This window comes from Maylandia zebra, linkage group LG7 (genome assembly GCF_041146795.1).
Source record: "Maylandia zebra isolate NMK-2024a linkage group LG7, Mzebra_GT3a, whole genome shotgun sequence".
In the NCBI taxonomy this organism is placed as follows: Eukaryota; Metazoa; Chordata; class Actinopteri; order Cichliformes; family Cichlidae; genus Maylandia; species Maylandia zebra.
Window position 1 is genome coordinate 67,358,526 of NC_135173.1, and position 13,474 is coordinate 67,371,999.

General features: G+C 43.4%; 1 protein-coding gene across 2 annotated transcripts; it reads left to right on the plus strand.

Annotated features, from left to right (window-relative positions):
- The first annotated feature begins 4,069 nt into the window (after positions 1-4,069).
- tmed6 (transmembrane p24 trafficking protein 6) lies at positions 4,070-11,139 on the plus strand. Of its 2 annotated transcripts, XM_076886957.1 has the most exons (5): positions 4,070-4,239; positions 6,057-6,202; positions 8,422-8,548; positions 10,339-10,511; positions 10,748-11,138. In XM_076886957.1, the coding sequence occupies exons 3-5, from the start codon at positions 8,434-8,436 to the stop codon at positions 10,979-10,981; spliced, it is 522 nt and encodes a 173-aa protein (XP_076743072.1). In that variant the 5' UTR covers positions 4,070-4,239; positions 6,057-6,202; positions 8,422-8,433; the 3' UTR covers positions 10,982-11,138. The 2 variants fall into 2 exon arrangements, with proteins under 2 accessions (XP_076743072.1, XP_004572712.2); XM_004572655.5 differs by lacking the exons at positions 4,070-4,239; positions 6,057-6,202 and adding an exon at positions 7,754-8,197 and having other exon boundaries at positions 10,748-11,139.
- Positions 11,140-13,474: the final 2,335 nt, after the last annotated feature.

The following is a 13,474-nucleotide window of genomic DNA, read 5'->3' on the forward strand; positions in this document are numbered from 1 at the left end:
GAGTAAGACAACATGCATGAAGAGGATGATGTGGACAAAATACTCATTTGCCTAATAATTCTGCACTCCCTGTATATATATATACATACACGTATATATATGTATATATGTATGTTAGCGTGGGCTGCAATGCGTTAGCACGGTTAGCTCATTAACGCGTTAGTGCCATGTAGCCCCACGCACGGGGCGATCCGCGATAACTCGCTAAGGCAGATTTGCCGTGTTAATGCGGTTATGGCGTTAGCATCATTTTAACGGGATTAACGCTGACAGCACAAGTTTTTACAAAAGTCTGCAAGGTCAGCAGACATGGGGACATTTGTGTGCGGACTGAATTATAGCACGTTCGCATGAAGACAGGAATTACATCAAGGGTTTCTACTTCTGCTCCACTAGAGTAGCTTTGCATGAATCACAGTTCAAATATATGTTTTAGCTCCTCCCCTTTTACAGCCAACCTACCTTTACATCAACTGTGTGCCTCAGATACCAGAGATTTCACCTGTGTGTGTGTGTGTGTGTGTGTGTGTGTGTGTGTGTGTGTGTGTGTGTGTGTGTGTGTGTGTGTGTGTGTGTGTGTGTGTGTGTAGATCAGCGTGCTGTGTCCAGAAGAGGCAGCAGCTCAGGAGCAGTCGGGACAGGTGACAGAGTGTCTGAAGATCAAACTGGAAGACTGTAAGATGGTAAATGAGCTCGCTGATGCCTTCACTGACCTCTCAGGGTGTAGTGAAACCCAGCTTTATAATTTAAAATGTTTTAGAGAACTACCTGAGGCTGCTCAGCTGGCATGTACAGTGGCTTGCAAAAGTATTCGGCCCCCTTGAACTTTCCCACATTTTGTCACATTACAGCCACAAACATGAATCAATGTTATTGTAATTCCACGTGAAAGACCAACACAAAGTGGTGCACACGTGAGAAGTGGAACGAAAATCATACATGATTCCAAACATTTTTTACAAATAAATAACTGCAAAGTGGGGTGTGTGTAATTATTCAGCCCCTGAGTCGATACTTTGTAGAACCAGCTTTTGCTGCAGTTACAGCTGCCAGTCTTTTAGGGTCTGTCTCTACCAGCTTTGCACTGGACTGAAATCTTTGCCCATTCTTCTTTGTAAAACAGCTCCAGCTCAGTCAGATTAGATGGGCAGCGTTTGTGAACAGCAGTTTTCAGATCTTGCCACAGATTCTGGATTGGATTTAGATCTGGACTTTGACTGGGCCAGTCTAACACATGGATGTGTTTTGTTTTAAACCATCCCATTGTTTCCTGGCTTTATGTTCAGGGTCGTTGTCCTGCTGGAAGCTGAACCTCCGCCCCAGTCTCAAGTCTTTTGCAGACTCCAAGAGGTTTTCTTCCAAGATTGCCCTGTATTTGGCTCCATCCATCTTCCCATCAACTCTGACCAGCTTCCCTGTCCCTGCTGAAGAGAAGCCCCCCCAGAGCATGATGCTGCCACCACCATATCTGACAGTGGGGATGGTGTGTTCAGAGTGATGTGCAGTGTTAGTTTTCCACACACAGCGTTTTGCATTTTGGTCTCATCTGACCAGAGCAGCTTCTTCCACATGTTTGCTGTGTCCCCACATGGCTTGGGGCAAACTGCAAACGGGACTTCTTCTGGTTTTCTGTTAACAATGGCTTTCTTCTTGCCACTCTTCCATAAAGGCCAACTTTGTGCAGTGCACGACTAATAGTTGTCCTGTGGACAGATTCCCCCACCTGAGCTGTAGATCTCTGCAGCTCGTCCAGAGTCACCATGGGCCTCTTGGCTGCATTTCTGATCAGCGCTCTGCTTGTTCGGCCTGTGAGTTTAGGTGGACGGCCTTGTCTTGGTAGGTTTACAGTTGTGCCATACTCCTTCCATTTCTGAATGATGGCTTGAACAGTGCTCCGTGGGATGTTCAAGGCTTGGGAAATCTTTTTGTAGCCTAAGCCTGCTTTAAATTTCTCAATAATTTTATCCTTGACCTGTCTGGGGTGTTCTTTGGACTTCATGGTGTTGTTGCTCCCAATATTCTCCTCTGAGGCCATCACAGAGCAGTTGTGGAGCTGTTTTGCAAAGAAGAATGCGCAAGGATTTCAGTCTGTAGATGTGCAAAGCTGGTAGAGACATACTGTAAGTGTCACAGAAATGGCTTATGTATAAAGAAGTTTAATAGATGGTTCCAGCAGTTAAAATGTTCTTGATTGTACATTTCTGTGGTCAATATTGTAAAGGTGTGTTTATCTTGTATAGGAGACATGTTTATCTTGTCACAAAGAACAAGTTGTTACACCGCTATTATTGCGAGGTTTGGGCGTGATAATATAGGGTCGAGCCACGATCGCCCCATATATAAATATATATATAGTCGACCTTAATCTTGCAGAGAATCTGATGATTTTGTGGATAATTAAAGTCAGTCATATATCCACAAACACAAAAAGCTGAAAGTCAGTGATGCTGCTCGGTTTGCAGTCCTGAATATCATGGCACAAGCAGGATCCACTGCACTGTTAATGTGAGCTGTGTTATATTGCTGCCTCTGTTCGGTGGTGTCGAGCCAAACGGACTTTAACGTGTGTTTGAACGAGCTGACGGTTCACTCGTTAAGCTGAAAGAAAGATGCTTTAATCACAGCAGTCACACATGTGTCCACTGCACCATCTGGAACTCTTCTTGTTTACACTCGTAATAACACAAACACTAAATCCTGCTTCTCTGTGCTGTTGTGTAGCAGTGTGTACACCTGAGACTGTCACCTGTCTGTCTGTCCTGCACTCTCTCTCTGTTTCTTTCTCTCTGATTGTGGAATAAAAGTATGAACATGTGTTTATAAGTTACACTTGTGTTTGAATCCTGCAGCTTATCACACATTTGATGTCCATGTGTGACGACTGCAAGTGTCCAGAGTGAGGACAGACTGAGGGACCCACTGCTGCACATCATCTGTGAGGCTTTGCACCCCTGATGATCCACCAGGACAAACTCGGCAGTGTGTGAGGAAGAGGAGGAGGAAGAGCCAGCAGCAGCTGACAGATGGAGAGAATAGACAGACTGTTCCCTGTTTGTGAAGGACTGCTAGGAAAGTTTAACAGAACTGTCTGTACTGAATCAGTCTTATTAGGTAATGTTCACATAATGTGATCATCCCAGTGTTTCCAGTGTGGGAGAAAGTACTCAGAGTACTCAGGGCCTTCAAGTTACACACCATGAAAGGCAGCAACAAGTTTAATGTTCAGAAACCTAAAGTCTGTATCAGCAGCAGAATGGAGCTAAAATAAATGTTGGTTTCAGTTCTATGAAGCTTTGAGTATTTTGGATCAGTAGCTGCTGTGTTTGTTGCATCATATTGCTGTAACTGTTTATATGCTTTATATATTCTGAGCTAAGTTGATCTATAGTGTTACATCATATTCTATAAGGATGTTATGTGTTTGTAGACTTTCTGCCCAGTTTGACCCATTTAGCAGACGTCAGCCTGTTTAAGGCTCTGATGTCTATTCTGTGTGACTTACAGCAGTTATGACATGGTCTGATTTTCTCACCCAATAAAGGAATATTTCATATATCAGTCTACTCTTCATTCTATCAGACACAGTTTTCACAGCTCGTACATTTGCTTTATACACATATGTAAGCATTGAGCCAAATGTAATAATGCCAACGTATTAAACGAACAATATTTGTCTCTTATATATAACACATCTGTATACACACTCACAGATACTCGTCTTTGAGTGAAGATTTAAGGTGATAGGACATATAAACAACTGTTCAAGCTCACTGCTGTAATATATCATAATAATCTGACTATAACTTTAATATTGGCCATATTATATTTACATTACCACAGTGAGATGACTTTAGTCTCATGACCAACATCAGCTAATTGTTATTTACTAGCTAATCTTAAATGACTGTTCAGCACAGGAATGAAGCCCAACAATCATGTTTTACGGTCCTTTGGTCTCAAATGAACAAAACATGTTCTCCTTCGTTTCTGTCACACAAAGCTGTATGACACGTTTCTCGCGGTTAGTATCATGGTTGCTAGGCAACCTGAACAGCGCGACGAAGGCAAGACCGTCCTATTTCACAAGCCTCTCACTTCCGCACTTCTCATACTTATAGTACGCACCGTGCGTAGTGCGCGTACTTCAAGCGTGCAGACCCTGAATTGGGACACAGCCTAGTGGTGCCGAGCTGGCGCACCGAGTAGTTCCTGTTACCTGCTGTGTGTCTGTTTTTACAGGTAAGCTGGGTTCCAAATAATACATATGTGATAGACAACAGTAGCAATCGAAAAGCTAGAGAGCCAGTTCACGAGTTTAAGGGTTGATAGCGACGAACCACCACCAGCTGTTGCTAAGAGCACCTTTGTTAGCTAGCAAAGTATTTACAAATAGTTCTCCCGTTCATTGATCTGAGCATGCGCAGAATGATCCACAGCGCTCCTTTGATCTTCTCGAACGATCATCGTGAGGTCACGGCGACATCACAATGATCCTTTGAGAAGATCAAAGGATCATTGTTTTGTCACAGCGACATCGCATTCTCTGCCACGCCCACCGAGTCTATAAATAGGAGCTCGTTCAACAGTTTACAGCAGAAAGAGACAGTTGTTTGAGACACAGCTACCCTTTGACACCCTTGAGCCTTAAACCTTTACAAAAATGTCACAGGCAAGAGCAGCTCCGTTAGACGAACTCCGTCATCAAAACGCACAGCTCTGGGAAGAACACGCACGACTCACCGAAGAACTCGCACGAGTCAATGAAATGTGCATAGACTTCAGTCACGATGTCACACGACACATTCAAGAAAACACACGACTCGGTCGAGAAAACACACAACTCGGTCAAGAAAACGCACAACTCGTTCAAGAAAACGCACAACTCGAGCTAGAAAAAGCACAACTCAGTGAAAACTACATAGAACTCAGACAAGAACACACAGAACTCCGTCACGATGTCACACCACACATTCAAAAAAACACACGACTCTGTCGAGAAAACACACAACTCAGGCAAGAGATGGCAGAACTCAGACAAATTGTGGAAAATCTTCAGCGCCCAGCGGTACGGGAACAAGAGTGAGGTGTCCATACCACCTCAGGCGGGATTCGAGCATCTTTTGAACTCGAGCCACAGTCCACCGACCTGTCATAAATACGCTATGCTCTCCTTTATGTTTGATTTAATTTTGCCCCTCACCCCCCAACCAGTCATGGCAGAAGACCGCCCCTCCCTGAGCCTGGTTCTGCCAGAGGTTTCTTCCTGTTAAAAGGGAGTTTTTCCTCTCCACCGTTGCCAGAGTGCTTGCTCATAGGGGATCATTTGATTGTTGGGGCTGAATTTTTGGATTTCATTTAATTGGCTTAAACTGAAAAATCTAAAAATTCATGTGAGGGCTTCACATAGTGGAGAGCACTACATTTGCTAACTGCTCTTTGTTTATTTGTAGATTTTGTAGTTCTTCCTACTACAAAAACTACAAATGAAAACAAGGCAGTTAGCAGCAAATGAAAATAAATAAAACACTTAAAAAAATCTGCTACTGCTCTGTGTGTTTACTTCAGTGAACACTTGTATGTTTTTGTGTTAGAAGATTGTCGATTGTCCAAAATGTCCTACACCTTGATGTTGGTGGGGTTCCAGAGGCACCAGCAGCTTCAAATATGTGTTTGCTGCTTTGTAATGGCCTTTTAGCAGCTGCTCTCTTAATGGGATGTATTTGTCCTGCAGAAACCTTCCTCGTTGTGCCTTTATCTGCACGAACCCGTGTGTGCTCTGACTCAGCCACAGATCTCCTAACGTTGCGGTGATCACGATTAAGTTTTCATGAAATATCTCAGGTTTTCACTACGTGTCCAAGGCATTTAGCTATTTCACACTTTTCAGCAGCAGAGAGATCCTTTTATTTTTCCATATTGTTAACTGTCAGTTTGTTCATTTCCTCAGTGTTGGAGTGAAGCACAGCCGTTTCTAAAGTGTCTGCAGGCACTGACGTGTCCACAGACGTGTGGATTTGTGTGCTGCTGTGTTCACTTGTGTGTTTTTGTGCACTCAGGAGGACGGTACCTGTCTCGTCGTCATCTCGTAGACAAATATTTGACGACATCTAGAAGAGAAGTCTGAGTCGCCGTCCAAACGTCTGCCTGCAGCACAACCTCCGTCTCTCAGCGCTCGGCATGCACGCTGAATAAGAGCCCTCAGGTGAACTTCTCTCACCTGCATAAACACTTTGCATCGGTTTCTATTTTCGGCTGCAGGTCCATGAAGGCACTTTTGGAGGAATATTATGGTCTGACCTTCATCCTTCAGCTCTCTCTGAACTCTCTGAGCAGCTCTCTGGCGTCTCTGTGAGGACCTGCAGGAACACTTCTCCAGACTTCTTGAAGGACATTCAAAGCTCTTCTGCCTTCTGTTGATGATGTTGATGACTCCACGCTGTTTATGTCCTGCTGAGCTTTGTGCTCTGGGACTGCCAGACCATGACTGATAGTGTTATTGTCTTATATCTCACGTCACTGCTTATATCTGAAGTTCTGCTGGCAGAAATGCCCTTCAGTCAGAAAGGTTGATGGTCAGGATGAACCTGGACACTTCTTTGCACACATGTGTGTCGTATCTTTTGCATGATAAGTACTGATAGAGACAGACGTGAGTCTGTATTTATATTTCTTGCAGCCTGTTAGCACTGTACCTCCTGCCTTTCCAAACGGCTCTTCTGTGTTTCTGTCTCATCGTTCTGCTGATGAACATTTGTCGCCCACCGTGATCTCAGCACGTCGTCCTGGTTCTGGACAGCAGACGTGTGTTGATCTGAGTCCTGTGATTTCCAGTAGTGATTTATTCCCAAGACCAAATCAAACCGTCCTCTGCTGCCGTGTTGTTGCACAATAAAAATGATGCAGCTGTCAGAAACGGTCCGGCCCTGGTTATTGTCTCAGATATGACGCTCGTCTTATCCTGTCGGCTTCTGTCGCTTTCCTTCATTTACTTCTTGTTATTTTCCTGAAATGTGCTCCAGAGTGACAAAAATATGTGCTGGAGTTTATGCTGCACTAAAACCTCTGTGACATCGATGCACTCACTGCTAACAGGAAAGCCAGAGGAGCAGATGCATCCCAGCAAAACACTGATGCAGCTTTTTCACATTAAACTGAAGTGATATCAGATACAGTCCTGATTAAAGCTTTAAGACCACTTGAAAAATGGCAAAAATCATATTTTGCATGGTTGGATCTAAATAAATGTTGTTACTAAGAGAATGTTTTATTCACAAATGCAGACATTTCAAAGCTAAACGACATGATTTTGAAAATGAGAAGTGATATGAAGTGTATGTTAATCACAGAATCATAATTCATACATGATTTCATTGATAGTTAATTATGTTTAACTGCTCAGCACTGATCACTTCCTGCTGCAGAGGGTGGAACAACCAGTGATCAGGTTTAGGGGGCAGTTACTTTTGCACACAGGGCAGGTTTGGGGAAAGTTTTTCGCTTTATAAATGAAACCATCATTTAAACAATACTGTTTGTATTCTCTTTATGATCTTTGTCTAGAATGGAAACAAGTTTTATCATGTAAAACATCAATCAGACCATCTTCTCAGCACTACACCCACTCTCCTGTTGGCATATGTCTGCTGTTTCCTGTTCACCAGTGGATCAATGGATTCATGTAAATGTTGAAATGACGGCCATGAGAATAATCTAAATGTACATCCACCACATGGTCAAATATTACTGAACCGGTGGTCCAAACCTCCACAGGATGTCGGGATCTGTCTGTGGAAGTTTCAAGGTTCATTTGTTTGGATCACCTGGAGAGTTTCCCTCCTGCAGGGTTTTCCTCTCTATCAGCAGTGCTTCCATCTGTGCAGCCCGTCCAGTTTTCCCAGCAGAGGAGGAAACATTTCAGGGCTGGTTAATCATTTTTGATCTAACTGCAGCACAGACTCTACTCTCACCCTTCCATGTTTTAGACATGCTGTGCTGGATTCCCTGCTTCTTTCTGGGCTTTTTATTTTGGGGCTCAGCTCATGGGGTTCCCCAGACAAACGCCCGCCCCGACGTCACAGACCAGGAGCTGTTCTGGGGTTCTGACCAGTACGACTTTGCTATAGTGCTTCCTGCTGCTGGGTTGGAGTGTTTCTGGCACTTTGCTCACCGTGGAGAGAGATTTTACTTGAACTTCATGGTAAGAAGAAAACTCTGTGTCAAGCTAAGTGACGCCACCTGACATGTAGTCTGTTTTCCCACAAATGTCAGATTAGCATGGACACCAGCATCGGTACCATCTGTTGAAAAGAGCTCACAGTGGTAACATCAAACAGGATATTTTACACTGACAGAGCTGCTGCTGCTCGTTCCTGCAGTGTGTGGACGCTCTGTATGGTTTTTAACTTTGTATTGGTTTTGTAGGTCCAGTGGGTGATGGGAGTCGGCCATGACAGACACCTGTCTGTCACCGTCAACACTCCGAGTGATCTGTTGCTGTCTACTGTTGATGATGCGAAGGGCCAGATCAACTTTGAGGCTGCAGAATCAGGTAGCTGTCTGTCTGATGGATAGCTCTTCCATGCTGTTATTTCACTTCAGCTGAATGCGATGAACAGATTGTAGGAAATTATGTCTAGATATTCACTTTAACATTAAATGTTGATACAACACAAACTCTCGTAGAGGATGTAAAGTCAGAGAGATACATGTTTTAAAGGTGAGCAGCCAAATAATTATTAAAACACAAAAACACCTTGTTAGCGTTAGCTGGTAGATTAGCATTTGAGATTTCCATTGAGATTTCATCTTTTATTCTCATGATACAGGTCGTCCCACTGCATCTCACCCTGCAGGAGTTTTACAGAAATGTTCAATAAAATCTTCTAATTTTCATCATGTTTTTCTGTAATGGTGCCTGGGTGGTGCCAGTGTTTTAAGTTTGGACATTTTGTTAGTGTTTAGTTTTCCTGTGTCTGTTTCCTGTTTTATTATGATAGTCTTTTGTCCTGTGCTCGTTATGTGGAGTGTACTTCCTGTTTCTTTAGTTTCTTCCAGCCATGTTTTCACCTGTTTCTCATCCTGTCATTATTTATTTGTCACTGCTCATTGTCACGTCATCGTCAATGCCTCGTGCGTGCACCCTGTAGATCAGCGGTCCCCAACCTTTTTTGCGCCACGGACCGGTTTATGCCCGACAATATTTTCACGGACCGGCCTTTAAGGTGTCGCGGATAAATACAACAAAATAAAACTAGTACCGGTACCGAAAAAAAGAAAATTTATTCATAACACACGTGGAAAGACCCAGGAAAACCGAGTAAACGATAAAAACGATAACAAAATAACACTGAAAACCGATAAAAACCCTGAAAACCATACATTTCACACCTGAGCCTCAACTCTCGCGGCCCGGTACCACACGACTCACGGACCGGTACCGGTCCGAGGCCCGGGGGTTGGGGACCGCTTCTGTAGATGTTATTAGTCTCATCATTGAGACTCAACTCTTCAGTCGGTTTCGGCACCGTTCTCTGAAGGTCCCACCACAGCTTCTCCGTCAGGCTGCGGTCTGGACTGGCTGGAGCATTGCACCACTTTGATTCTTTTTCTTTTGGAGGTTTGGCACTCTTCTTGGTATCATCGTCCTGTGGCTGATGGCCTCACATCTGACTCTAGAATACATTTGTATACAGAGGAGTTCATGGTTTACTGAGTCACTGCACGGAGCCCAGATCATCATCCCTCCACCACAGTGCTGACAGCTGGTCTGACGTGTTTCGTTTTCTCCTTTATGGACAAACATGTCCACTTTGGTTTTGTCTGTCCAAAGGAACCTGAGCGTTGCTGCAATGTTCAGTTAAAGAGAAGAGGCTTCCTCCTGGTAACCCTTCCAAACAAGTCACACTTGTTCCGTCTGTTTCTATTTGTACTCTCATGAACTTTAACATTTAACATGAGGCCTGTAGAGTCTGAGAATGAGAATTCTTGGGGTTTTGCAGTTTTTCTGAGCGTTTGGATGGTCTTAGGTTGAATTTGCTGGAACATCCACTCCTGAGATGATTGTAGCATTGTGTTAACACACAACTGAATGCTGCAGACCAGCAAACTGCAAAAACGTCTGCATTTGCAAAGGTTCTCACATCTGCCGTTGGATACACCAATCAAATACAACTGATTTTAATTCCTATGGAAACATTAAGGATAAACTCAATTTTCACAGGATTCTGCGATACGTAATAGGTTTGCTTTAACTGGAAAACATTTTGTGTTTGCTGTGTTACTTTTAACTGTGCTATATGGAAAAAAAAAAGAAAAACATCTTGACTTGTCTACTTCCAGGTTTCTATCAGATGTGCTTCAGCAACTTCCACAACCGTTTCGGCTCGATGCAGGTTTCCCTCAGCTTTGGTGTTTACTATGACACCTACCAAGATCCCTCAAAGAGCGAGGAGGAGGAGAAGAAGAAGGAGGAGATCAGCAAAGAGCTGAACAACACACTGAGCGTCATCGAGGTACACATAGCTACCTGCTGTTACAGTTGTTATAGTGTTGTGGTGTCTGTGGCAGTACTGACAGCAGTTGGTGAGCCAAAACAAGTCAAATGTATTTAAACTTCACACTTAAGTTCAAAGTGTTTCACAAAATGAATTAAAAACAGTAACTGGTAGCAGAGGCGGGATTGTTGGAGTTTGACACATCAAAAGTGAATAAACAGATTTTTATACCTGCGTCTGTTCTGCTGTGTCAGACTACGACCCACAAAGTGGAGACCTACGTCTTTCACATGTTCCGGCACTACGGCTTCAGTCGGATGAGAAAGAGCGTAGACTACTTCCTGCTGCAGTCCAACTCAAAGTACATCACCTGGTGGTCGATGGCCCTCAGCCTCCTCATCGTCACCTCTGGGTACCTGCAGCTACTCTTCCTCAAAAGCCTCTTTGTCAACAATACCGGCACAGAGGGTGAGAAGCCTCGATGCTGATAGACTAAAAATAAAAATGTCTGGATGTTTTGTGGAGGAAAGGCAGACACGAACAAATTGAAAAGCAGTGATGGTTCTTTCTCTTTGAATGAATAAATATTAGAAATAATCATGTTGAGACTTTGTGATGCTTTTCCAAACAGACTCGATCAGTTATCTTAACACGTTTTTTTTCACAATATACTGCATTGATACAGTTTGATAACAAATAAAAACAGTAACATATATGTGATGGTGATTTTAAAAATATGTAAACATATTATACTGATAGCTACCAGTACTCTCCAGAAACCATTCATCAGCTGTTTGCAGAATCTACACGTTGGCATAGCAATGGGCGGTTGGCGAGGGGTTAAGGACCGGTCTCTAGGCCAGCATGACGGGGCAATAGCAGCTAATCACCAAGCACTTACAACGGGTTGGGAATGATTGGTGGTTCAATGGTTTCCTACAGGTCTCTGGGCCTTTGTGACACAATATGAGTAGACTGTGTTGCCAGTAGGTTATGGGGCTTCTGTGTTCACATCTGCTCTGTATGACATTAAACTCCAAGGACCAAATAAACTGCAAATTTGAGTGTTTCGAGTAGCCTGAGCTTTTAGCTTACATGCACTGGCATTATTATTAAAAATGTAAAATAAAAGATGTTAAACCATGTTTCACATGAACATCCACCACCAGAACACAAAATATATGATGGGAAAGACAGAGGAGCAGAACAAGTTCATCTAGAGGCAGATGTTGCTTAAGGAAGTAGACTAGAAGCCAAGTATAATAAAACTGACCGCATATTTTAAAAATGCAGGGGTGGTTAGTCTTTAAATGTTAACAAAACAAAATTTCAAGGTTGAGGTTTGAAAAACTGTAAAGTCCAGAAATCAGTGGTTAATGTCACTTTGTTGATAAAGTGTGCTGGTAGAACCTGGAATTGTGGTTTCCTGTTAAAATGTTACCAGATCCAGCATTTATGTGTGACTTCAGACTTTATACATAATAATGACCCAGACTGAACACTGCAGTTATAATTGATCTGAATTTCAGGAGTGGGACCACACCTCCATACACGTCACTTCCTCTCCTATGTCTATATATGTCGCCTGCCCTATAACCTATAACAGGCACTATAACCTGTTCATTATTGTTTCCATGCCCCACCCATCTCGCCTTTTCAAGCCTTTCACTTCTCATTAGTATCTGCACAGCCTGGGACTTGCCTCCAGTCCCCTCTGAGGCCTTCCCCAAACCACAGCCTCAATTCAATCTCAAGCCATTATCTACTAGAAATGCTGTCAAACCTAAAATGAGGACGATAGTATTTTGCAGGCATCTGTATTCAATTCAATTTAATCTTATTTATATAGCACCAAATCACAACAACAGTCACCTCAAGGTGCTTTATATTGTAAATGGTAAATGGCCTGTATTTATATAGCGCTTTACTAGTCCCTAAGGACCCCAAAGCACTTTACACATCCAGTCATCCACCCATTCACACACTGGTGATGGCAGCTACGTTGTAGCCTGGGGCGCACTGATAGAGGCGAGGCTGCCGAACACTGGCGCCAGCGGTAGGCAGAGGGCCCGGTGGGTGAAGTGTCCCAAGGACACAATGACCGAGACTGTCCGAGCCGGGGCTCAAACCGGTTACAAGGCGAATTCCCAACTCTTGAGCCACGATCGCCCCCAGGATATTGTAAGGTAAAATCATATGACCCTGTGAGCAAGCACTTTGGCGACAGTGGGAAGAAAAACTCCCTTTTAACAGGAAGAAACCTCCGGCAGAACCAGGCTCAGGGAGGGGCGGGGCCATCTGCTGCGACCTGTTGGGGTGAGAGAAGGAAGACAGGATAAAGACATGCTGTGGAAGAGAGACAGAGATTAATAACAAGTATGATTCCTACGGTGGCTGGGAAGTGCAAATCACATTTACAACATCAACAACAAAATAATATTTCCGAAAACACTTTTACATTAAAAAAAGGTTTTGACCTTGACTTCCAGGTGTTCTGAGTGTGGTGTTCAGAGCTGCCCACCAGCAGGTTGAGGATTGAAGCCAGAAACTTGGAGATGTTATAGGTGACTGAGTTGATCATGCAGACAATTGGTCTTAAAGGTGCACCCTGTTTATGTATTTTTGGTAAACCATAGTGGTTGGTGTAGATTCCCCTGGGTACAGCCTGTGGTATGAGGTCCGGTCAATAGCCTTGTCTTGTTCTAACTGCTTCAGACAGTCTATCACCCTCTTCCTGTAGCCACTAAAATTTATTTATACAGTAAAACTGTTAATTTTCATTTGTTGCCTCAAGACAACACTGTGCAGTTAGCCCAATTTTTTTCAGGCAATATACAGTAATGCATTTGCATTTGCGTGTAGAGATGTGTTTGTGTGCATTTATATGATCATAGTCAATGTTTATTACTTTACAATCTACTCATAATTACAGGACATGGATGTAAAAAACCTTTTATGGAGGGAAACCAAGGGAATGTGCA

Excerpts from the sequence above, each read along its gene's own strand:
- tmed6 (XM_004572655.5), top strand. The coding sequence starts at position 7,772 with ATGTCGGGATCTGTCTGTGGAAGTTTCAAGGTTCATTTGTTTGGATCA. Across the intron at positions 8,198-8,421 it reads GATTTTACTTGAACTTCATG|GTCCAGTGGGTGATGGGAGT; the intron begins GTAAGAAGAAAA and ends TTGGTTTTGTAG. Across the intron at positions 8,549-10,338 it reads CTTTGAGGCTGCAGAATCAG|GTTTCTATCAGATGTGCTTC; the intron begins GTAGCTGTCTGT and ends GTCTACTTCCAG.